Consider the following 26,986-nt stretch of genomic DNA (forward strand, 5'->3'; position numbering starts at 1 on the left):
GCAACTTTACATGCTTAGAGTTCTGCTGACCTCTAGTGGAGGAAGGGAGTCACAATCTAAAGATAGGAGGTTCAAAGAAGAAAACAGGTGAGAAAGTAGGTGAAGGCCTGGGGTAGGTCCTTGGGTGTGCTGGCCCCTACAATAGGTTCTACTTTAACAATCACAAAGTTTAGTTTAATACCTATAGGAGCAGTAGCTTCTCATACTGTGAGACTAGGCGAGCAGAGCCTTAAATACATGTAGGGATTCTTATTGGGCAAGCCCTTCTGTTCCTGAAAGATTTCCTTCTGCCTTATGTTGGGGTAAGGTGGACAGCCTGCATCACAGGCACAAGGCTAAAATCTGAAAAAGAGAAAAAGTAAGACTAAAACTTAAGATGAAAGCTAGGTTGAAAATTAATGCAGAAGAGTAAGAACTGGTGAGGAGAAGCACGACTGAATTGAGCGTTTCATACAAAAGCAGTTAGACACAGCTGGTCAAACAAATAACTGTTAATCTAGAACAGTAACACACGTGATGGTTGTTAGATACTGTAAAGGCAAAAATAGGTGTTCAGTAACCTCCAACAATCCAAGCTAATGCTCAAATACATATTCTGTAGTCAGCCATAACATTCAGATTTACACCAACATGAAAATTAAACATGGCTGCCAGTTGTACTTTCACTACAGAGGAACTAGCCCCTTGTTGGGAAATGCAGGATAAAACTCCCAACACTACAGGAACTGGGGCTGTAAATGATCTAGGTTTCTCTGAGAAGCATTTCCATTTGCAGCAATAAACTTTCCTAGTGGAAGCTTTGTGGGATGCCAGAATATTCTTTTACTGAAAATGAGAGTCCTAGCGATTAATGGAACTGGAGCAACCAAGCAGTCAGCTTGAGGCTGCCCAGATCAGGCAGACTGATGCCAGAGGGATGAGAGATCAGATCTGGGCAGGGATCCAGAATCCGTGGAGGAGTTAGAGACCAGGGAAATGGGAACCTCACTTTAAGAGGCCAAAACGGGGCAATGAGGATTACTTTGCACCCCAGTCTGTAAGCTTTCTGAAGAAAGCTCTGAATGAGAGGTAGTGAGGGATAGGCACAGTAACCCAGGAGGCCAAGCATGGAAAAGTGAGTCTCTGGGGGAGTCCCCTGGTGAGAAGATCAGAGCGAAAAACTCTGCACTTTGCGTTGGAAGGAGATGCGAAGAGATCACAGCAAGGGTGACCCCACGCAAGGAAGATCTCCACTACTGACCGTTTTGAGACCACTCGTATGGCATTAGAATAGCCAGACTCAAGTCAGTCTGCCAAAATGTGTCCCAGGATGTGCACTGCAATCAGAAACTGGTGGGAAAAAAAAAAAAAAAAAAAAAACGCCCACTCCCACAGTCATGGCCTTGCGGCAGAGGCCAAGATCTGGTCCCTCCTTGTTGATGTCCAAGACAGACATGGCAGACTGAACTGCAATAGTGTCCAGGTGGAAGAACAGCATAAAAGGCTTGCAATGCTAAAAGCACTGCCCTCCTCTCCAGAACGCTGGACAATCTGGTCTGGGACAATGTGCCTTGGACCATCCTTCCCAAAAAGTACCCCCCACCCCAACCACAGCTGGGAGGCATCTTTGGTCACAGTCTCAGGCTGGGGTTAAGAATGGACGACCTGCCAAGATTTCTGGCGATTAGAGCCACCAAAAGAGAAATCTTGCAGGCTCTGTTGATCCTTGCAGGGAAGTCTAACCAAGACCCCACTGAACTGCCAGGGTCCACTGAAGCACCCTCGTGTGAAGGTGCACAAATGGAATTGAAATTGCCATGGCCATTGAGCCTAGGGCTCAGAACGCTCGCCATCAGCATCTTGGGGCAGAGGATCACTGACATGGGCCCATAGGTTCTGGACCCTGTCCCAGGGCAGAGGATCACTGGCACATCGGCCCATAGGTTTTGGACCCTGTCCAGAGTGAAAAATTTGCAATAGTAGTGTCCAACCATGCCCCTATGAATTCCAAGGCATGTGTAGTGTTCATGCGGGACTTGGAGGTGTTGCTGGCAATTCCTAGATTGACTGCAAGATGCAGGAAGGAGTGTCTGGTCATGCAAAGTAGATGCTTGGTGGCAGCAGTGAGGCACCAATAGTCTAGGCAAGGAAACACCCTTCCCTGAAGCCTCAGGTGAGCTGCTACGACTGCCATAACCTTGGTAAACACCATGGGGACTGTGGTGAGACCAAAGAGTAGGGTTCTGAAATGGAAATGATCAGCTCCCAGCCGGAAGCTAAGGAATCCCCTGGAGCCAATGTCGAGGCAGTCCTGTCTGAAGCAGAAACTGTAGCAGGCCCTTGGCTACCAATTCCTCTTAAGGCCCTGGGGTTGAACCCTGCACACACACTACAAGGCAGACTAAGGTGGGGAGCGCTCAGGCAAAGCTTGTGGCCACTCTGCATTTAAATGTTGGTTTTGGCTGGCCAGCCATAAACACTCAGCCAAACACTAAACCAAAAAGCACACAAGGTTTGGTTAGGCCTACTCTACCTCAAAACCACAACTTTTTTTAAAAACAAAAAGACTAAAACGATGGGTTGCTCACAAACTACTCTCACTATATATACACCAAAAGTTCCACTTACTACACCCAACTTGGAGCTATAGCAACCACGATGCGTGCGCATGAAGCGGCAAACTAGATCAATGTAGATGTGAAGGATTATGGGTAAGGGGAGAAGCTTGGAGCAGATGCTTGATAAAATGTTGCTGGTTCGGATCAGATATCCCTGCTGGTTCGGATCAGATATCCCCACAGGTTGCAGATAAATGAAGTTAACTACTTCAGATCAGTAAATACTCAACAGCTGCACATGCCCTGTGGCCATATACCACATGTAGTGCTACTTCAAGTCAGCCATTATGGTACCCACCACAAGCTTACTGTAGATTACTCACATTTTCCAGTGGTCATGGTGCCTGCCTCAAAGACAATATCCCAATCACTTCCCCATGCGGACCACTGACACCTTCCCAAACAGAATCAAGCAATTAACAGACCGCCTTGGAGTAGACCTTTATCCTGGCATGCTGTGCTGGTCCTTTATCCTGGCATGCTGTGCTGGATTTAACAAGCAGAATTAGTCTTTAACTGTACACTACCCACACCCAAAAACTTACTATGGCCTTACACAAGGCATGAGTTTTTACCTTACTCAAACTAATGTAATAGTACTCAGTGCATTTGTATGCATGTACATTGAAGTTGTGAATGACCAGAATGCAACAAAGGGAGTGGTTAAAAGGTGGGCACGTCAGTTTCACACTACAAGTGCACAAGGCATGATTACAGCTGCAGGTTTGGTTTTATGATTTTTAATGAACTTGACAGCAATTTGATTCATAGGTTGGTACTAGATTATCAGCCCTAGGGCTGATACAAGCCTAGCCATAACAATTCCCTGGCTATTTCTTCCCACACTATTTACTTCTCTGGACCCCTGTCTAGCAGGGCGACTTATGTGATCCCAGATGAATTTCCTTTCTTCCATCCAATCAAGGTTCCTTTTGAAGAGGGCCAAAGAAGCGCTCTGCTTGACATGTATGTGCAGTCTAGTGTCTGGGGAGTCTCTGGGTCAGGAACCTATCCCTCCAGCAGGTTTTGTTTATTGTGATGAAATTTAGATCCCTGGAGTGTGTGGCTCTGAAGGATTGGGATTTAAGTGTAGCATGTCCCAACAGATCTGGGTTTGCCATGGCCTTGTATGTTAAGCAGAGATCGCCTCAGAGTAGACTATATGCAACATAGCTGGAGTTTAAGGCAGTTAGCATAGAGCATCTGCTTTTGGCCTGTGATTCTTTGCGAGGTATTTCTGTGGTCTTTCCAGTTTTCAGATGTCTTGGGTACATATCAAATGGGGCATTGTATTCTATAATTGGTCTAATGAGGGATGAGTACAGTGGGACAATTACCTCCTTTTTTTCTGGATGAAAAGCCCTTAGTGAGGAGGTGTGCCAATGTGGTTATTGAAGGAGAGACCACTGTCAACCTGTCCCAAAGTCTCACACTTTTGGTGTTGTGTACTGCCACCTATGAATTCACGGGTACATGTTTTTTCCCCAAAGGGGATAACTATCCATTTCTTGGCATTGAGCTTTAGCCCATGGCTCTGGCACCAAGCATCTGTTTCTCTAAGGCCATTTTGTAGAGTATCCACATAATTTGGGGACTCTATGGGCCCCAGTTCGCAGTCATCTGCAAACTGTTAGCCAGAGTCCCTTAGTGTTGGCCTGTACGTCAGGGAAGTAGATGCCAAACAAGAGGTCCCAGGACTGAACTGAGGTACTCCACTTGTCTGGAGCTGGATTTGGAGTCGGCTACTTTTACAGTGTGGGTTCTGTCAGTAAGCCAGTTGGCAACCCATTGAGTAACTTAGGGATTAGTAAGTTTATCTAGGATTCCAGATTGGGGGATGGTGTCAAAGGCCTTGGCGAGGTCCAGATAGGCTGTGGACTGCCATACCCTTGTCCACTGCTCTGGAGACTGAATCGAAGTAAAGGTTCAGGAGACAAGATTGGCAACCTTGAAACACTGGACCCCACCCTGTTTGGGTTCGTGAAGGGCCAATGTCTTTATAAGTTCCATAGCCTTGCAGATCAGGCTTGTCAGACTGATGGGGCAGTAGTTCCCAGGATCCAAGGTGGATCCCCACTGTGTGCCACTCAGTGGGCACAAAGCCTGATGTGAGGGTATGATTAAACAAACCTGGCACTTGGGTGAGGTGCCAGTTCATTTAGTACACAGCCCAGGATATCATCTGGTACCATGGATGCTGTATTCTTAGCTTTGGAGTGAGTTTTTTACCAGTGTGGTAATCTTCCAGTATTGAGATGGGCCATTTAGGGGTTGAGAGGGGGTAAAGTTGGCACTGAATCTGCCAGGATATTGGCAATATCCTTGGGATCAATATATTTAATGCCATTCTGTTGTAGCTCAGGAGCAGATCTGAGCAGTGCCATTTAGACTTGACAGTTATAAAATGCCTTGTGGTGGTCTTTGGAAACTTTGGCAATTTTATTTTCATAATTAACTTTGGAGGATTAGGAGGGATCTCAGCTTCTTACTGAAGGGAGTTTTGCATCCTGGGAGGATTCTCCAACAGTTTTTTCCTTTTGTTGTAAAGTCTGTTTATGGCAGGGACCACCAGATCGGCTTCCTTTTTTGGAAGAGAGCATCTTGGTTCTATCTGGGATAGCACAATTCATGTGAGTGGATGTGCTTGTACAGTGCCTTAGTGTAGGACTCAAAAACTTCCAGTTCCAGTCTGCATGGGTGTCATGAAGTTTGTAACTTCTGACAGTAGCATGAAGCTGGCCTTTGAGAAGTTTATAGAGGTTTCCTTACTGGGGGTGTGTGTGTGTGTGTGGATGTCGGGGTTTTAAATTCTTCCAGAATCAAATACAAAATGGCAGTATTACATCATCTTGTGCTGCTGCAAGTCAGTACCCAGAAAATTCTATAATCAGCATGCTTACCATTATAACAGCAGAAAATTCTCCAACCATGTATCACATGAGGAAGCCACGTCTCCAGTTTCCAGCCATTACAATCCTGCTCTACCCCAAAGGATATTAAAGTAATGTTTAGCAAACAATGTTTTGCAGCAAAAAAAATGTTGCAGATATCAAACTCATGCAGACATCAATAAAGCACCACAGGGAAACCAAGCACTTGCAGGCATTTACTACATCAGGCAGATCTTGGTAAATGAACCAGAATTCAAAGCAAAGCACAAGCTACAGCTGTAAAGCAGCTTAGTTGGCCACAGCATGCATGCCTGGCTGTATAATGCAGATATAAACAGCACAATGAATCTGTTTAAAGTTGCACACATTTTCTTGTAGCCGATGCTACTCCAGGGATGGATGTAGCTCACTGAAGTACAGCTGTAAATACAAGCCAGCAAAAGGTAGCCCATCTTAGCCAGAGGACATACTTGCCCACGGGCACCATCTAAAATATGGTGGACTGATGTCTAGCAAGATGCAAATGTGCTGAAGCTCACTTGCTAAACAGCTTCATCAGCATCTTATGTCAAGAGCTCTCCAAACCAGCTTGTTTACAGCACTGCATTCCACAGCTAAAGTTAGCCATCAGCTGTTCCTGCAGATGGCTTGTCAAAGTAATGCACACCCTAAGGTCAGTCTACTCAAGAGGGAAAATACAGTACAGAGTTCCGTTCCTATCTGCACAAAGCGGCTGTAGGCCATGATCACAATTTAGTATGCCCGTACATGGACATTTACGTATTCTAACTCAAACGATACTGTCAGGATACCCATGGACTGATTTCATGGTTACACTTTTTGCCCACAGCTATTGAAGATTTGCATTAATGGGTGGTGTCAGAACAGGTTGCTTGTTACTTTCACAATTTTACCCACTTAAAATTCAGTTCGTTTTCACTTCTACTCAATAGCACAAAGTAAAACATACCTTGCTAAAAACAGCAGGGGAATAAACATGCCCAAACCAGCAAAAAATAACTGTGGTACATCAAAGCAAAGCCCTCAATGGATGAGGAAAAGCGAGAACAGTGGAGTAGCGGCTCAAATAATGTACTTTGGTAGTGTGCCATCCTTCCATCCTTCAATAAGATGACAAAACTGAAGTCCCTTCTACTTGAGCTGGTGCTAGCTCAGGTGAAGTAAACTATCCCATGACACCTACAGCTGGAAACCTGATGCCCTCGCCAAATTTAAGCCTGCTGTAATGCCAGGTTTTCTGAGGGGGGCCACAATCTTCTTTTGGCTTTTCCCGGTTAGGGGTCGCCACAGTGGATCACCCGTCCGCTCATGATTGGCAGTGGAGTTATATGGTGTTGAGTTGCAAGCCCGGCACCCAACCTTCCACAGAAGGCACACACTCATGCCTAGGGCCAATTTAGAGTGTCCAATCCACCTACAGCACATCTTGGGATGTGGGAGGAAACCAGACACCCGGAGGAAACCCACGTGACCACAGGGAGGACATGCAGACTCCGCACAGAAGGCACCCCAGCCAAGAATCGAACCGGAGAACCTCTTGCTGTGAGGCGGCAACGCTAACCACTGCACCACCATGTCCACCCTGGGGAAGGGCCAGAATAAAGGTAGGAAATGTTTTTGAAATTATTTAATGGGACCTATAACCTGTACAATTCAACTGAAAACAAATCTGCTAGGGGAAAAATTAAAACTTACAATTATCTGGTCGCACAAGTGTGCACACCCTTAAACTATTGCTTTGTTGAAGCACCTTTTGATTTATATTAGTCAGTCTTCTTGGGTAGGAGTTTATCAGAATGGCACATTTTGACATAGCAATATATTTGCCCACTCTTCCTTGCAAAAGCGCTCCAAATCTGTCAGATTGTGAGCATCTTGTGCACAGTCCTCTTCAGGTCACCCCACAGATTTTCTACTGGATTTAGGTCTGGGCTCTGGCTGGGCCATTCCAAAAAGTACAGTTTTGTACCTACCATAAATGTAGATGTTAGAGGATCTCCATTGCTGCAGTCCTTACATATGGGGTAGTCCGCTGTCCACAATCGGCCCGAATACAAAGGGCTAGAACTGGCGTTGGTCATCAGCACCCGAGACTGACGTCAGTACGTGTCAGTACAAATGCGCATGACCGACGCCATATCCTCAGTCTTTGCCTCAGACGCCAGAATGCAAAAAACACCACCCAAAACCCAACCTAAAAACAGGGGGAAGGAGGGAGGGAAAATTGGACTGCAGCAATGGAGATCCTCGAACATCTACATTTATGGTAGGTACAAAACTGTACCATGTTCTTAGTCTTCCATTGCTGCAGTCCTTACATATGGGTAGAATCCCAGAGCAACAGAAAAAAGGGAGGCTGGCTAACTAAATAGCATTAGGAGCTGCTAACATGCCCTGTAAGATTACAGTGGCAAACCCAGCCCTAGACCTAGAATAAAGAGGTAAATGATAATGCTTTGTAAAGGTATGTACAGAACTCCAAGTAGCTGCCTCTAGAATGTCTTTAGTAGCTACCCCTCTCAAAAAAAGCAGTAGAGGTGGCCGTAGCCCTAGTAGAATGAGGCCTGATCCCAACTGGAACATCCTTTCCCATGATGAGAGTAACAAAAAGCAATACAATGGCCAATCCACTTGGAAATAGTTTGTTTCGAGATAGCTTTCCCTTGTGAAGTCAAAGCAAAAGAAACAAATAATTGTTGAGATCTTCTGAACTCTTTGGTTCTGCTCAAATACCTTAACTGCTTATGTACATCCAAAGAATGCAAAACTTTTTCCCCTTTATTTTGGGGGTTAGCATAAAAAGTAGGCAAATGTATAGATTGGTTCAATGCCACATTAGAAATCACTTTAGGCATAAAAGTAGGATTAGTACGTACGGAAACTCTGTCCTTGTGAAAAATCAGAAAAGGTTCCACTGCCATGAAAAATCAGAAAAGGTTCCACTGCCATGAGGGCCTGTAATTCAGATACCCTTCTAGCAGAAGTAACAGCCAACAAAAAAGCAGTCTTCCAAGACAACAACTTCAATTCAGCTGTAGCTGCAGGTTCAAAAGGAGGCAGAGTCAGCTTTTCCAAAACAAAATTAAGATCCCAGGCAGGAGTAGGAGCTCTTCGTGGGGGTCTTATATTCTTTGCCCCTCTAAGAAACTGTTTAACCAATGGATGTGAAAACAAAGGAGGGTCACAATCATAGTGAGCAGAAATAGCTGCAGCATGCACTTTTACAGAAAAGGACAAACCCTTGTCCAATAAAACAGTCAAATATTGCAATGTACAACTCATTAGGCAATTTGACATCAAAGCCTTTAGCTGAACTCCAAAGAAAAAATCTCTTCCATTTATCAGCATAAACCTTTTGAGTACTAGGTCGCCTGGCTTCCAAAATAACATCCAAAACTTGAGGGAGCTGAAGGCCCTCCTTTAAAACAGAATGCGCCAGGCTGTCAGGTGTAGGGATTGCACCCTGACATTGAGAAAATGATTGTTTTCCTGAGACAATAAGTGAGGAATCTGTGGTAATGGCCAAGGTGTCCCATGAATTAAGCTCCTCAGAGGGTACCAATGCTGACGAGGCCAATCCGGTGCTATAAGGATCATGCAAGGTTTGTCCCTCCTGACTTTCAACAGTACCTTTGTAAGAGGCAAAGGAGGAAAAGCATACACGTGAAGGTTGCTCCAACTGAAGGATAGTGCATCTATTTTCCAGGCTTTTGGATGAAACAGCCTTGTGCAAAACAGTGGCAGTTAGATTTGTTCGCTTCTCTGAATTTCCATGTCTGGAGTTCCAAGCCATGGTCAACTGAAGAAATACCTGAGGGTCCAACTTCCATTCGTGAGGATCCACAATCTGTCTGCTCAGAACATCTGCTAAAGAATTTTGTGCTCCTGGCAGAAACTGTGCTCGAAGAGTGATGTGCAGATTTAAAGCAGTTTCCCATAACAGCATTGCTTGTCTGCAAAGAGGGTAAGAATGAGTCGTCCCCCCCCCCCCTGCTTGTTGATGTACCACATGACAGTTGTGTTGTCTGTTCGAATCAATACCAGTCCTGGTTGAAGTAGGCCCTTGAATGCTTCCAAAGCAAATTGAACTGCCAGCATCTCTTTCATGTTGATATGCAAGTGAAGTAGCTCTGGGGGCCAAAGGTCTTGAATCCATTTTCCTTTGAAATGAGCTCCCCAAGCCGACTCAGAGGCGTCTGTCGTTAATATCCGACTTGCCTCTGGTTGGGTCACAGAGAGTCCCTTGTTTAAGTGACATTCCTGAGCCCACCACACAAATTCTTTCTGAATGCAAGGTAGAATCCGAATGACAGTGTCCAAATCGTGGCTGTGTTGAGTCCAAACACTTTTGAGATACCATTGTAGCTTCCTCATATGCAGTTTGGCATTGGGAAGTACTAGAATGCAAGATGCCATGAACCCCAAGGCTTGAAGGACTGTCCTTGCAGTCAGCCTGGACATTACTGATAGCTGTTGAAGTATAGGTGAAGATTTCTTTGTTTGTCCGGGGTAAGAAATGCCATCTGAGCAGCTGTATTCAGTCTTACACCCAGAAAACTGATCTCTTGTGAGGGTACTAGACTGGACTTTATTTCGTTCACAGAATACCCTAGGCATCTTAAAAACTGTCATTACATACTGCAGATGTTGAAGAAGTTCGTGCTTGCCTTGAGCCAGAATCAAACAGTCGTCCAGATAAGGATAAATTTTAATTCCTTTTAGTCTGAGAAAAGCTATTACTGGAGCCAGGACTTTTGTGAATACCCTGGGCGCAGTAGACAAGCCAAAAGGCAATGCAGAGAACTGATAATGCAAATTCCCAGGAATTTCCTGCAACTGGGCCAGATAGGAATGTGAAGATAGGCCTCTGAGATACAGAGTCACCATCCAGTGATCTTTGCCCAGCATAGGTAACAGCTGTTGCAGTGTTAACATCTTGAATTTTGGAATTTCCAGAAAAGTGTTTAGAATGGACAAATCCAGAATTGGTCTCCAAGTATTTCCTTTCTTTGGCACTAAGAAAAGACGGGAATAAAACCCTGTGCCTCTTTCTGCAGAAGGTACTTCCTGTATTGCTCCCAACTGAAGCAGAGAAGAAATTTGTGCCTGTGCTTCCAGCCTTTGCTGATGAGGCACATCCGGCATACCTTTGAAAGGAGAGAATGTGTGAAAATAAAATTTTTAGCCTCTATTTATTATGTCCAATACCCATTTGTCTTGGGTAACCAAATGCCAATTCCTTTTGAAAAGTCCCAGTTTTCCTCCTAGAGGAGCTGCCAGCAAGGCAGAGTCCGGCAGCTGAAGACACAGGTCATTGGGTCTGTTTCCGAAAGGACTGACCCCTGCCCTCCTCAGCAGAAGGGGTAGAAGAACTCAAAGTCCTAGAAGTAACAGGGCTCAGAGGAAGCCCTACCTCGCCTCGACCTGCCCCTAGATTGATAATCTGAAGAGGGGAAGACCATCTCTTAGCAGGCCAATTCCTACTGAACTTAGGGGGCTGAACCTGTAAAAAGTCCTTAACTGTCTGCATAGACTTAGCTTTTTCCTCCATTTTTTTCAAAACTGATTCCACAGGAGGGCCAAAAAGAACATCAGATTGCAGAGGAGCATCCATAATTAGAGCCTTAACATGCTCTGACAAGGTCTGATCTTTAAGCCAAGCATGCCTGCGAACAACTGAACTAGTAGCAGCCACCCTGGAAGAAGCCTGTAAAGCATCAAAACCACACTGCAAAGAATGCTTACCAACTTGGTCTGAAGCATGCACTAAATCCTGAAGCTCCTTACATTCAATACCTTCAGCTAAAGCATCTACTTTACATTTCAATTGGCCCAGCAAATAATTTTGATACCCAAGCATATGAAACTGACAATTTAAAGCTCTCATAGCCAAAGTAGAAGAGGTATACAGTTTTTTACCCCACCTATCCAGGGCCCTAGCATCCTTGTCCAGAGGAACTGGATTCTTAACCACAGAAGCCCTAACACCTTTGGGGCCTTGAGTAATAGTTTCTGGATCAGCCCTAGGACTCTTATAAGTACTTGTGAGCTTCCGGAACCCTGTAGTATCTATCTGGTTTAACCGGGGCAGGAGGCAGAGAATCTGGGTTAAGGGTAGCCTCAGAAAATACATCCTGAACAACATCCAGTACAGGGGGAATAGCCAAGGGCCTATGCTGAGGCAAAAACAAGAATTCTCTTAGCCTTTTACGAGAATCCGAATAATCCTGGCCTTCCCATTTGAAATGTTCCCTCATGGAATGCAAAGTCTCAGGGAAAGAAAAATCTTCTGGAGGGGACGCAGAGGGAGTAATGTCCTCAGCCTCAGAATCAGAATAGGGAGGGAAATCCTGAAGTTCTTCCACAGAGGAATCTGACTCATTGGAAGACTGAACCAAACCCTCCAACTCTGTCTTTACCCTGGGCCTCTTCTCAGGGGGGGTTCAGGGGGGCATAGAACCCCTAATTAAAGTAATCAAATCTTCAGCCATCTTTAACATGTGCTTCCTAGGAGCTGGACCCTGGGGACTAGCACCAGCAGGGGCAGACTTAGACTTAGAATGGCTTTTGCTTTGAGAAGGAGGAGGCCTAACTACCCTATGAGGGGAGGGAACCACCGACATCTGAGAAGCACCCTCAGCCTGGCCTAACACAGGAGAAGCCACTTCCTGTAGTAACAAAGGCTCCCCTTGAGACTCAGGTAAACTTTCAGAAGGAGCTGCTGAAGTAGTCGGTGGTTTTACAGAACCGGCGTCCGGAGTGGACGACTCATCCTGTTTGGACCGCAAAGGCTTCCCTTTGCGTTTTAGAACCAGGCGGAGAATCCGACGGCATGTTGTAATTACGTTTACCAAACACAAGCCTAGCACAGTCCAACCGACGTTTAATAGTACGCTTGTTAAAAGTAGCACAAAAGCGACACCCAACAAACGTCGTGCTCAGGCCCTAAACAAGGAATACAGAGTGAATGGTAATCCCTATGAGGAATCTGTTTCCCACAAGAAATACAGTTATTAACTTTCTGACATCCATCAATACTGAGGCAAGAAAAAGACAAGTGTCCCCAACGGGGTACTTAGCCCAACTTGGTCTCCGGTCTGAAACTCGAAAACCGACAATTCCAGAACGCCAAACGGCACTTGCAAATGCTGCTTCTGCTTAGGACCACGCGGCAAGAAAGAATGAGGATATGGCGTCGGTCATGCACATTTGTACTGACACGTACGGACGTCAGTCTCGGGTGCCGATGACAGACGCCAGTTCTAGCCCTTTGGTATTCGGGCCGATTGTGGACAGCGGACTACCCCATATGTAAGGACTGCAGCAATGGGAGACGAAGAACATCCTTAATTTTCTTCTGGTGAACCCTTTCTTTTGGTTATTTGGATGTATGCTTGGGGTCATTGTGCTGAAAGGTGAAATACTCCAGCTTTCTAGCAGACGCCTGAAGGTTTTGGGCCAAGTGCGACTGGTATTTGGAACTGTTCACAACTCCCACCTTGACTAAAGTCAAAGTTCCAGCTGAAGAATAGCAACCCCAAAGCAGGATACTGTCACCACAGTGCTTCACCCTGGGGATGGAATTCTTTTGGTGATGCAAAGAATTTTTGCGTCAAACTTACCTTTTGGAACGGTGGTGAAAAATTTCAACCTTGGTCTCAAACCATAACACATTTTCCCACATGCCTAGACAACTATGCAACATTTTACAAATTCTAGCCAGGCCTGGATGTTATTCCTGCAGCTCCTTTAGGGTTGCTGTAGGTCTCTTGGCAGCCTCCCTGACCAGTTTTAATCTGGTCTTTTCATAGATTTTGGTGGGACACCCAGTTTTGCAAGGTCACTGCTGTCCCCCACATTTTCTCCACTTTTTGATGACCATCTGTTAGATGGTATATCAATGCCGTGGAAATTTTTGTAACCTTCTCCTGACCAATACCTTTCAACAAGGAGATCCCTTTAATGCTTTGTAAGCTCTCTGTAAACCATGGCTTTTCCTGTAGCAGGCAACAGAGTAAGTGTAAGAAAAATCCTACTAGGACAGCTGAACTCGGAGTCTTGATTGCAAGTGTGTATCTAAGACTGAATGCTGTAATATTCGTTTTAAGGGTGTGCACACTTATGCAACCATATTTTACTTTGTTATATATTTTAGCCTCAACAGGTTTGAATTGTACAGGTTATAGGTCACATTAAAGGGGGGAAGAGTTGAAATATTGGTCTCTTTTTGCATCACAAAAGCCTGGCATTTTGACAGGGGTGTGTACATGTTATATCCACTGTAAATAACACTTTGGGTCTCCCTGAAAGGGGCCTGCTAACCTAGTGTTCAAAGTATAAAACAAATCAGGTGTCAAATTCCTTTCTGGGGTGGCCATAAAAGCAGCAATGGGAGAAAGCCAGATGAGGAAGCTGTGGATGGAGTACAGCAAATCTAGACAGGGATCAGGTTATACAGACCCTACAGATCAAGTTTGTGTGGCATGTTTCATACCATTATATGGGAAGCACCTTTAAGTTGTTTGACAGATTGCAGTTGGTTGCAGGATTTTTTAATTTAAAGTAGTCTTTGTAATTAAGATTTGGTCTGAAGTGAGCTTCGCACTCGTGAAAGTGCTTTCTAGTCTGAAGTGAACTTTGCACTCTGGGAAGTGCTTACCGATTAACATTTTTTTACATATACCCCAGCTGCTTTGTTTATGCATTTTCCGTGACTCATTCTCCGTTCTAAAAAGGGTTCCAAACTCCCATACAACAGGTATGTACATTTATAAGCCTTCACCCTCATTGTAATCAAACTGTCTTGCCAATAAAACATGCAGCATTTTTGGCTCTGCCATTTAGTTTGTTACATGGAGTTATAAAACTCTAGGCCCCACCCCCACCTCTACCTCAAAACTTCATAAGGACTCAACTGTAGAAATCAGTGCTTCTGAATCCTAGGAGACTTCAACTTAACCTAAGCAGACTCTTTGCACATGAATCAATGAATCATTATACTACTTTAAGTTTATAGCCACCAAATTAATCTCTTGTATCCAACTACAACCGCATGCCGTTTTGGACAAACGGTCCCATACTTGCTCAATTTTCCAATTTCTCAGTTTATACCAATAATGTTTTAGAAATTAAAGTGACCAAGGAAAGCTAGCAAAAGAAAAATCCCATAAAGTGGACTACACCAAGCTATTTAAATAGAAAGACACTGGATTAGAAGGGGGACAAGGACAGGGCAATCAAAAGGGGCAGAAGGTGAACTAAGCACAAACTGAACCGAGCTCATGTAGGTATGAATAAATTGAAGGTACTCTATTTTGGAGATGTGAGCATAATGGTAATCTAGGTAACAAGGCGGCCCAGGTACTATGCAGTACTCTTATCACTGACCTAGAGACAAAGTAAAAGACTGGCACAAGTTTTGATAAGACACTGCCCATTGCCTCTCCCTCAAATGTTTCGATTTGGTCTTTAGCTGACTCCATTCTGAAGTAACCAGTTCCAACCCTTTCAAATAAAAAGCTAGATGCCTGGAAAGTCAGAATGAGGGATTTCCAATTCGGATCCTGTTCAGTTACTGAACTTTGTTCCAGAGCAGTGTATTCCAGTATAGTGAGAACATTCCACTTACAGGGCTTAGCATCCATTATACATTTAAGACTCACTAGGAACTGTTGGAACAATTCCTAACCACACCTCACATTTCTGCTGCTAACCTGGAGTTTTGAAAAGACCGTGCAAAACTAATGTGATCATGGCCCTGCAGAACAGGGACTGATCAGACTGGGAAAAATAGAGGGCTGATCATCTTACTTGGGATACATGCCATAAAATCTTGGTAATCCAGCTGTAAATAACTGGTTTTGAAGTAGTTGCTATTCAAGGATACAACATATCCTGGTCAAGTCATGGTGCATTTCTCCAGATTCTGGTGCACTGAATCTGTCTCCCCATTATGATGAAACAAAATGGCAAGCTTGAAAAACGAAACAAGTTAAAGCCAGAACCTGAAGGCCATAGAGTTTAACCAGATTAATCATAGCAGTTACTAGGCCAATGGCCCCAGGGCCCTTACAAGCCTAACCAAGTTCAACCAGAGTTAGAGGGCGTGGTTCAAACAGACACTAAAATCAGCACCTACTGCCCCCGTCCATGAGGGACACCAGTGGAACTCCTGGGGGTGACTACCCATCTAAATATCCAAATGTAAATCGGGCCAATAAGGAAAGGGAAATTAGTTCCAAAGGTAGGCATCCTGTCAAGACGAGTCTCTAGCAAGTTGTTGATTTCACACACCAAGGTCCTTTAAGCAAGTGACCTATATGCCATTGGACTTGTGAATGTGCAGCATTTCCATTAAATCTGGTTCAGGATTGCTCTACATGCAAAGCACAGATCACTTCTGAGCAATCAGAGAGAAGTGACAATTAGTCTGCATGCACAAGACATTAGACCCTGAAATTTTCTTCGTACGGAACCTTTGTGGTCTGCCCAATTGCTGCAGGTGTTTGGAAAGGAACATACCAAAGGGAGCAATGTACTGCACTGGCCCAATTAGGAAGAAAAACAGGGGTGTTATAACCTCTTTCTGGAGGCAATACCTTTACTTATGAGATGAGCAATATAGAATGCCCTTCTTACCACTGTAGAGACATGGTGATTGAAGTTAATGTTGCAGTAATCCTCTGACCAGATCAGTGTGCTTGGGGTATTGCTATTGATGTGGTAGTTTGCATATCACCACCCTTGCTGAAGAGGATAATTGATTTTTTTTGCATTAAGACCATGACTTTAGCACCAGTAAGACCTAAAGTCAATCTGGAATACATTTTAGAAATAAGTGATCCATGTAACTTATTCCACCCATCTATCCTAACCCCCCCCATTTTTCAGATGGGGTTGGGGTCCCTTTAGTGAATCTCAAGCCAAAGCTTACACTGCCAGGTGGCTAGCCCTGGTACAGTTCATCTGTACCGCTCACTCACCTACAGCCCAATCCACCTACTGCATGTCTGAATTGTGGGAGGAAACCTGAGCACCTGCAGAAGGCATCCCAGCTGAGAATCGAACCAGAGAACCTCTTGCTGAGGGGGGACTAGGCTAACCTCAGGCCCCAAAGATTGCATTGACAACTATGCCACCTGCAGTGAAGAGTTCACTGCTAGCTCTTTAAAGCCACCAATGTGCAATACAAAAGGCTCAAGGCCAGTTCATTCTTTAAACAATGAAAGCTAAATGCAACTCAATCTCAAACTTGATGTCTACTCAAAACGTCTGTTCTTGCTGCCTCAAGGTGGTTTTCATCTACACACATACACAATACACACATGCATACACAATGTGTATATTACATACAATATATACTACACGACTTACACTATGTATGCAATCTATACACTACATACACATCTACAGTGGATATAAAAAAGTTTACACATCCCTGTTAAAATGCCAGGTTTCTGGGATAAAAAAATGAAACTACAATAAATCGTTTCTAAACTTGTGCATACTTAAACTTTGTTGAAACACCTTTTGATTTAATTACAGCATTCAGTCTTTGACTTGGCAATATTTGCCCACACACTTGCAAACGCACTCCAAATCTGTCAGATTGTGACAGCATCTCTTGTACACAGCCTTCTTTGCGTAACCCCACAGATTTTCTATTGGATTTAGGTCTGGGCTCTGGCCGAGCCATTCCAAAACTAATTTTCTTCTGGTGAAGCCATTCTTTTGGATGTATACTTGGGGTCATTGTATTGAAAGGTGAAACTGCCCTTTATCTTCAGCTTTCTAGCAGATGCCTGAAGGTTTTGGGCCAAAAGCAACTAGTATTTGAATGGTTCATAATTCCCTCCACCTCGACTAAAGCCTCAGCTGAAAAGCAACACCCCCCCCCCCCCCAAGTACAATACTGCCACCACCATGCTTCACCATGGGGATGGTGTTCTTTTGGTGAAAAGTGTTGTACTTTTGGAATTGGGGCCAAAAAGTTCAACCTTGGTCTCAGACCACAACACATTATTCCCCCACAGCTTTTGGGAGACTTGTTTTGCAAATGTAAGCCAAGCCGGATGTTTCTGTAAGAAAAGGCTTCTGTCTTGCAAGCCTACCCAATAGTCTAGACATATGGAGAATATGGGAGATTGTTGTCATATGCAGTATACAATCAGTACTTTCCCAGAAGTTCCTGCAGCTACTTCAGTGTTGCTGTAGGTCTCTTGGCAGCCTCCCTGACCAGTTTTAGTCCCCCCCCCCCCCCCCAATTGGAGGGACATCCAGTTCTTTGCAACATCACTGTTGTCATAGTTTATCCACTGATGACTGCCTTCACTGTGTTCCATGGTATATCCAATGCTGTGAAATTTTTGTACCCTCTGACTGAAACCTAGCAGCAATGAGATTCCTTTGATGCTTTGTAAGCTCTCTGCAAACAATGGCTTTTGCTGTAGCAGGCAACTGAGTAAATGTCAGGAAAATCTTACTAGGACAGCTGAACTTTATTTGGGGTTAATCAGGGTCTGATGGCAGGTGTACCCAAGACCACCAAATGCTGTAATTAAATAAAAAGGCAAGCACACACATTGCATTAGTTTTTAAGGGTGCGTGCACCACGCACACAGCATTAGTTTTAAGTGTGTTTTTATATATTTTCTCCCTAACAGATTTCAATTCAATTTTACAGGTTATAGGTCACATTAAAGGTGGGAAAAGCTTCAAAATGATTTATTGTGGTCTTATCACAAAAACCTGGCATTTTAACAGGGATGTGTAAAACTATATCCACTGTATGTATATACACTACATACATGTAGAGACTGTGCTCATTATAACAGGGATGTGTAAGATTCTATATCCACTGTATGTTTATACACTACATACATGTAGAGACTGGGCTCATTACTCAGCATGATTTCCTGGGCCCTGTACAGATACAGGCATCTTGAATGCTTTGCTTTATAAACCTCCCTACTACTTAGTTAAGCATACAGCAACTGGTAGGAGTGTTAGGCACTTAAGTTTAGTCTACAATAGAATCTCAACTGTAACATTGTACTATCCCCTTGTAAACATGCACGTGCCCTTCCTTGCTTCCGCTGTAGGAAGCAAGATGGATTAGGGTGTTTTAAGAATGTAGGAATTGCCTCATTTATTACCAACTAACCAATTCTAAAGCAGTTAGTGAGATGTAGCAATGTCACTGAAAGCAAGTCTCACCAGCACTGAAACTACTAGACATTGCCAGTAATGCACAATACCCACTGCATTATGTGGGAGACTGACCTACAAACACAGAGGCTATCAAAAGGCCTCCCGGACGCTGCACTTTATGGATACTCAGAAGCCACATATGCAATCCCCAGAAACTACAGCCACATCATAAAGTGTCTTACCCTCCAAGGCATACCAGGTTCCTGACCCAGAGACTCCCCAGACTCTGGAATAGATTGCCCATACATGTCAAGCAGACTGCCTCTGGACCTAGAGGAACCTTGACGATTGGATGGGAGAAAGGAAATTCACCCCAGGGATCACATCAGTCGCCCTGCTAGACAGGGGTCCAGGAAAGTAAATAATGTGGGAAGAAATAGCCAGGGAATTGTTATGGCTAGGCTTGTATAGGCCCTAGGGCTGATAAGTTCATAGGTTGGTACTAGGCTGTTACAAAATCCATTACTTTCGGCATAGGATAATCTATACTAGGCTGTTACAAAATCCATTACTTTCGCCATATGATAATCTATGACTCCAAGTCATGGTCAGTTGCCCATCAGGGGCCAGGAAACACCAGGTAACAAGCACTGAAGATACTCAGCCACAGGTAGCAGTAGGACATGTAAATGACCAGACAACTACCTTGGATTGACGAAGCTCCACGTAGCCCAGGCCAGTATTAGCCTACCACAGAGCACAAGTCAGTGCTCTAAAGAGGATTCCACAGCATGACCTTCAACTGGCTTAAATTCTGGTGTCATTTGAATACACTGGTCTGCCCAGGGAGGATAAGGCTGACTGATCATGCTTTGCCAGAGGGTCTGCACCTGTCCCCCTCTAGGCTTTTACATATTTACTAAAATGTTTTCACCCCCGACTGTGCCTTTAAGGATTTGCAAACTTACCCCCCCCCCCCCCAAGCTCTTCACCCTGAAAAAATGCAGAATTGTGCAGTTACTGAAACATGATTTAAAGCTATGGTGGGCACCCTTTAAGCACAGGGCTACACCAATTTCCACACATTTAGATCTACTGTAGAGGAAGAGACAAAAGTTGGAGTCTATTTACATCAAAAAATACTTAAGGTTGGCCTCCAAGGTGCAGCTAAGCTTCTGCACATCACACCTTACCATTGGCAAAGCCCTGTACCATATCCTGGCAAGCTATAGATCCCACTCTGACCCAAGACCATACCATGTACTTTAACCAGAGACCCTCACACCATTCAAGCCAATACTAAAACTACCCCACTATAAACTAGGAATCCTACAATAACCCACATGCAGGTCCAGAGATTCCTGGACTTACCATTCCTGACCAGCTGGTCCATACAGCCACTAGCAGTGCCAACATTTTCCTCAGACCTAAAACATGGGGAACATTGCACCCCAGAGTAATGTCCTCAATGGTCTGGTCAGATCAGACCATAAAGCCACCTGTTAAAATAAAAGGAACCCTGGGACATCAGCTAACCCTGGAATTTTAATCCTGGGTTAACTTTCCATTTGCAACCAAACCCTGAGGAACACTGCTACCCACAAAGATAAACAGCTAGGGAGTGCTTCACCTTCCCAAAAAGAGCAAAGGACAACCTTAACCCACCCTGGTGAAGTCCCAACTTTAATAGGCTGGGCAACAAAACTGCCAAATGTAGGGGGCTACACCCAGCAAGGAGAAGCTCCCTCAATCCAAGTACCTCAAGTTCAGTGCCAAATGAGGTGAAACATCTTGGGCAAAGGACCATAAGGCTTTCAGCTATACCCACAAGCCCAAAGGCAGACTATGCAAAGTGTCGAGACAACTGAAGCTGGAGGACATGGCAAATCTACTGGTTGACAAATCTGGCTCCAGTTTAAACCCCCCCCCCCCAATCACCCCCTTAGGACATTTGCACAATCAACTCCAATTACTACTAATGAAGAGGCACTCAATGCACTTATAGGCCAAAACACTGCATTGATTGGCCTTATCACCCCTTACCAGTGACTTCTAGCAACCATAGCTGCAAGACAGGTTTCATGCCAAGCGAATGAAGTACTGCAACGGTTATCCCTCTGCACAGGGCAGGTCATTTATGGACCCAGGTAACAAAACTCCAAGTTCATATACATAGAAACATGGAAATGATAGAAACCTACAGACACTGGATCCAACCCAGTTTTTTTTTTTTTTTTTTTTAAAGCACAGGTCATGCCTCTTCAAGCTGGTGAACAGTCACAAGTCTAGCACAACCTGGCCAAAGCATTTGACAATACCTCACTCTAGCTTTGTGAGCACTCCAGTTGAGCATAAACCCACATCAGCAAATAAATCCTGCAAGTCAGCTAGCTATCTAAAGTTAGAATAAGGGAAGCTACCTCCATAGGAGACTAATCACAACCAGAGTTCCTCAGGGCTCAGTGGTAGGACCTCTACTTCAAATTAGAAGCCAAAAAGGAGAGGCCAACATTAAGGGACTGGCCAACCAAGTCTGCAGAAAACCACAAACTAGGCAGTCGTATCCCCAAAGACAATACACCTCTCAAGGTGGCCTGATATTTGGTACTGGAGTCAGAGATGCACAACAGCATCCTTTGGAAAGGCTGCCACCACTAGAAGTTACCGCATTGATAATACACCCAAGAATAGACCCAGTGGTTAGTTATTTAGGAATGCATGTAGACAGTAACCTGGCTTTTGACCATATGTCAAAGGCGGTGGGAATCTTTACGTTTTCACAAATTCTAAGCAAGGGTACAGTATCTAGGTCCAGGTATGGACTTCACTGTACTCCAACCTCATCTGACCACTCATCTGACCGTACAATGGCTCCTTTGTTATATATCCGACCAGGTATTAAAACTGGAGCACATGAAAGTTCCTCAAAAAAAGGACAGTAAACATGTCCTACGCAGACCTCAAATCAGTCTCCTATAAAACTAGGGTGGAAAATCTGTTTGGGACACAATGAATGCTCCGATGGACCTGCTGCACACCCACAACAGCATCAGAAATATCAGATGTAATCACTTAAATACATGTTGGAGAACAGGTACATGTCTGACTACCCCATCTGAACTGGCTTCTCATCCATGGGAAGCAGAGTTAGTCTGTAACCAAAGTGAAACTTACCTGGGGATGGGGAATCTGCCCCTGCTCTGGCATCTACACCTAATGGATAGAACCTGTAAATGCTTAGCTACACTTTGTCCAAGCCTGTACCCAAAGTTAAACCAGTATCAAATCAGGTCTGATACTTGTGGAAGCATGGCTACGCTTAAACAGGCTTGGTAATCTATGAACCTACTACCTACCCATAAACTTTGGTTGCATGCAGTCTGGCACTAGGTTAGTTAGGCTGGCACTTGTAAAGTTGGAAAATGAACAGTCCAAGTGCTGCCACTACCAAAACAAAGAAAAAATGATTACCCCCCCCAATAAAGGCACATTTGCAAGGTCCTGGAATCATTTCAAGTTACCCCACAATGGTTACAACAGGGGAGGCACTTCAGTCCTGTGAAGTGGTGTTGAGAATTAAAGGCAAGAGCCGCTAGCGAGCTTCATCCTGTATAAAGAGCTACCTCAGCCTCCACTGGCCACAATGCAACTGTTAAAAGCCCTTAAAATGAACTGGCAGTTCATGTTAACAGGGATATCATGCTACAAGACTCAGCAAATGAATGGGGCCACCACAGCATAATGGGCTTGCAGTGGAATTAGTGCAACTTCAATTGCAGGTACTAAAGCTTCATTAAGCAGCACACATGGGCTAAATGAATTATGATGGCTTGAACTGGGCCAATGGAAGTTTTCCACAAGGTATATTCATTAACTGCAACTAGTTTTGGAAACTGACTGCATTATACCTGAAAATAATTTGTACACAATGCTACTGTGGGGCTACATAGCAATACTGCCTGCATGCTGCTACTTCTGAGTAAACCCAAGTATTTGGAAGATTAGTATGGTAGCTTCAGTGCCTTGAATTACTTTTTAGGACACGAGCCATGGCCTAGGAGCAATACAGGCATGGAAATACTGGGCCTTTTATACAACTGCCAGCCGCCTTACCTTGAAACAGAAGTGCTGTTCCATGTACTTTCAACTTAGAGTCTCAAAATCCAAAACGGAAAGTGCAAGGATGGGGTATACATAAAATTACTCCCCTGCTCAATTTGAGAAAGCATTACTAAATGCTTGAAAGTTACGCTTACAGTACAGGAGTATCAATGGTACCAATTAAAAATGAAATCCATAAAGCTATACTTCAGATCCCTTGACAAAAGATGTACCTTCTTTGTTGTCCAGGATGTTTGGAGCAAACCCTCCCTCATCTCCAACATTGGTGGCATCCTGTCCATACTTCTGCTTAACCACACTCTTCAGGTTATGGTACACCTCTGCACCCATACGCAACGCTTCCTTGAAGTTTGGTGCTCCTACTGGCAGGATCATAAATTCTTGCATTGCCAACTTGTTACCAGCATGAGAACCACCATTTATTACATTAAAAGCCTGGAAAAAAAAAAAAAAGCAATTTTAATTATGGAAATACATATGCCTTTATTACCACAAATAAATCAGATTCTAGACTGCCACTACTGCTGCCATGGTAGCAATTATCGGTCAACACCAGTTTAGCAAAAAGGCAACCCCACGTTCTAAACCCAGGTAGCCATCTCCATATTACAGCAAACCTGGTGCACAATTAGACTTGCAACAAAATGCTGGATCAAGTGCAATACCCACCAAAATAGCAAGAAACCTCCTACAACTGGAAATCTTATTTGGTGCACCACTTTAGGTATCAATTCTTATTACATGGGTCATTAACCGTCTCATAGAACCAGTGTAATCAAAATAAGGGAAGCCATCTCCAACAGCAGACCTGTAACCAGTGGTGTTCCACAGGGATCAGTCCTAGAACCTCTACTGTTTGTCCTTCAGAGACAGATTCCAAACAAAACTAAAGGCCTGTGGCTGACAAGTCTGCCGATGACTGCAGACTGGGAGCTGTCAATCTCCCAACATCCTACAAGGTCAAATAGGTTCATAGGATATTAGGCTATTGGCCCTTACAAGCCTAGCTAAGAATTTCACCCATGTTCCCACAAAGCCAGCAGGGATGTATTTTCCATTTCTCATCCAGTCGTCCAGGTTAGTCTTGGGGCTAGAGGTATTCTGCTAAACATTCCAGACCAGGGGGGGGGGGGGGTCTCTGGGACACAATTCTATTCCAAGTTCTATTAATGTCACAGACCAGGTAGAGGCCTTGTGTGCAGGTTGCCAGAGTGGACTGACTTGTGGATATGCAGCAACACCAAGGCTGGGTTTGAGAAGACATTGTATGCCAGGCACAGGTCACCTGAGCAGTCTATGAGACTGAGGGACATAACACCCTGGGGATCACTTCTGTGGCTCTGCTAGACAGGGGCACAGGAAAATAACCTTCTTGGATTGAGTAAGCCAGGGGAACCTTGTTGGCAAGGCTTACTTAGGCCCTTGGGCCGATAGCTGTACAAGACCAGTGTAGAGACCCTGGATTTCACTGGTCAAGAAACTCTGGTCTCTCCAGCTGCTGCATGTGCTTTGCAAGGTACATGCCAAAGGGGGCACTGCACTTTAAATGGTCAGAAAACAGATTAGTGCAGGGTTGTTATGACCTTGTTCACTAGAAAAAAAATGTAGAAAACCTTCTGTACAGCGGAGTCAACATGGTGGTCAGTCAGGTTGCCATCAACCTGGGTGCCCAAGTCCCTCACAGCTGCTTGTTTAGTACACTTGTTAATGTGATTAGTGAGGGGTGACATTTTCCCCAAAGGGGATAATTATGCATTTCTTGGCATTCACTTTGAGGCCATGCTCCCAACACCAGTCATTTGTTTGGGTAAGGCCCTCTTGGAGGTTCACATCACTAGGGGAATTTAAGACAGCACCCAGCTTGCAGTCATAGTCAACCACAGACCACTGCTCTTGGCTGGCACCTCAAAGTATATCCCAAACAGAGGCCCAAGACCAATCCTTGGGATACACTGCTCATTATGCGTTTACTACTAGAGATGGCTTCCTCCATTTTGACTGACTGGGTTCAAACTGAGCCAGTTAGCTACTCACTAGTAACATACAGCTTGATGCCTAGCTGGGAGAGATTATGCCCAAGTGGGGGGAAAATGTCAAAGGCTTTGGCTAGGTCAGGGTAGGCAGTGTGCAGTCTTCCCCCTCATCCATGGCTTTGGTGACAGTTTAGAAGTTGACCAAGTTTAATAGGCATGATCTCCCTTTGACAAACTGGGCAAGCGTTTGATCAAGGTCCATGGTATTGCATTCCATAAGCTGATGGGCATATAAATGCCTGGGTCAGTGGACGCTCCACCTTTGTGTAGAGGGTGGACTGTGGCAGTCCTACATTCTGCTGGGATGAAGCCAGTGATCAACTATGGTTGAACAGGGTGCCTAAGAGCAGAGAGCATGTAGGATGCAGCCAGGGATGTTGGGTCCCATGGAAGCTATTTTTTGCCTTTGAGATGGCATTAAAGACCTGCTCCCCGGGGATGAGGGGAGGTGGGAAGTTTACTGAACCTGCCTGCCAGCAGGTTTGGCAGTTAGACTGTGTTTGTGTATGTGGTGTTCTTGACCACAAGTTCAGAGCAGCTTTGGGTGTTACCTTTGAGATTGAAGACATGTGAAGGCCGGGTCAGGGGAGATTGCTTTATGGCCAGATCTTGCCATGGAGGATGACACTGTAGGGGTGGCTACAGTGGCTCAGCTCCATCTCCTTTGGCTTTTGTAGCCCTCCATTTGGTGTCTAAAGGTATAGTAGAATGAAGGAGTAATCTGGGAAGGCTGGGGTGCTCTCTGCAGCCCCGAGCCAGGTTTCAGTGACTGCACAATGTCAGGATCCTCCAGGAGGAATGCCTGCAATGAGTGCAGTTTCATGCTAAGACTCCTAGCATTTAGCAGTATGACCTTTGAATGAATGAATGCTGCCAAAGTAAAGGCCTTAAACTCAATGCAAAAAATGCATCGCCCCTTTCATACGGGCAATGGTCATGCCAATTACCACATAAATAGCAACACCTGAAGTATGCACTCAGTGGTGAGACTTGGAGACATGGTTGTCCAAATAAGGTTGCTGTCAACCAACCAGTGCACCCAAGTGGCAAGAGCATTCTATATCGCTCATTTAAGGGCATTGCCTCAAGGGAAAAAAAAAAAAAGTTAGCCTCCTTGTACTCAGACCAATAATGTAGTAAAACTCCCCTTTTGGCATGTACCTTTCCAAGCACCTGCAGCAACTGGAGACCAGAAAGGCAGGAAAATTCTAGGTATTCAGCATCTTTGTGGATCTCAGAGGTGAGCTCTACCTTGCATACAAGGCAGTCTCGGACCCTGCTTTAAAAGCAAATGCTGCAACTTTGCAAGTTAAATGGGACATTGATTACTCACTCAAGACCTTTACCTGGTATGACAGCTTGCTGAAGGAACAAATTTGTCTCCCACAGGTTGCCACACCTTTGGAACAGACTCCAACTTCATGTCATGCAGAGAACCTCATTGGCCCTCTTCAAAAAACACAATCTGGATGATTGGATGGGTAACTCACCCCAGGGGTTCCACCAGTGTCCCCTCTTGGAAAGATGCAGTAGGTGCTGATCATGAAATAAGGGTAGAACTTGGGGGAGTCTTGTAAAGGTCCTATGAACTGGAGAATCAAATGCAAATCCAAGTTATCCAAGAGATCAAATGTGTATTTAAGGCCATCAGGGTAGAACACACAATCCAGAGCTCAAATGTGTATTTAAGGGCCATCAGGGTAGAACACACAACTTCTGAAAAACTAAAGTTTTTATTTTGCTACTTAGGTTCATAGATTAGTACTAAGCTAACTGCCCTTGTGAGCCATTTTAAGCCTAGCCAATTATCCCATTTGAGACTCAAACCCTGCACCTTGTGTTTGTAAGGCAAACACCTTAACCATTAGGCCACCCTCCCAACTTGACATTTACTTACTGGGAAAGTCAGACTAGGTCCAGAATACCCATTTTAGTTGAATCCCATGGGATAAAAGCTCCAGCAAGTAACAGAATATAAACATATTTCATTGAAAAACCTGACAGACTACATAGAACACAAAATCCAAGTAGAAAATGTATGCATAACTTATAACCAACGTACAAGACAGACTACATTCATTTGATTACAAGTTAAAGCTCAGCAGGAAAAGGTAGGATCATTACTTGGACAAATGGTAATTTACCCTTATTTATATTTCAATATCAGAATTAG

General features: G+C 44.4%; 1 protein-coding gene across 2 annotated transcripts in view; it reads right to left on the reverse strand.

Moving 5' to 3' along the window:
• ENO1 (enolase 1) overlaps positions 1–26,986 on the reverse strand; it is a 100,889-nt gene that overhangs the window by 33,559 nt on the left and 40,344 nt on the right. For both annotated transcript variants that reach the window (XM_044063111.1, XM_044063112.1), the window contains exon 7: positions 22,993–23,215. In XM_044063111.1, the coding sequence (XP_043919046.1) occupies positions 22,993–23,215 (223 nt within the window). The remainder of the gene's footprint in view (positions 1–22,992; positions 23,216–26,986) is intronic.

The sequence above is a fragment of the Protopterus annectens genome, chromosome 2.part1, assembly GCF_019279795.1.
Source record: "Protopterus annectens isolate FY-2018-M chromosome 2.part1, PAN1.0, whole genome shotgun sequence".
In the NCBI taxonomy this organism is placed as follows: Eukaryota; Metazoa; Chordata; order Ceratodontiformes; family Protopteridae; genus Protopterus; species Protopterus annectens.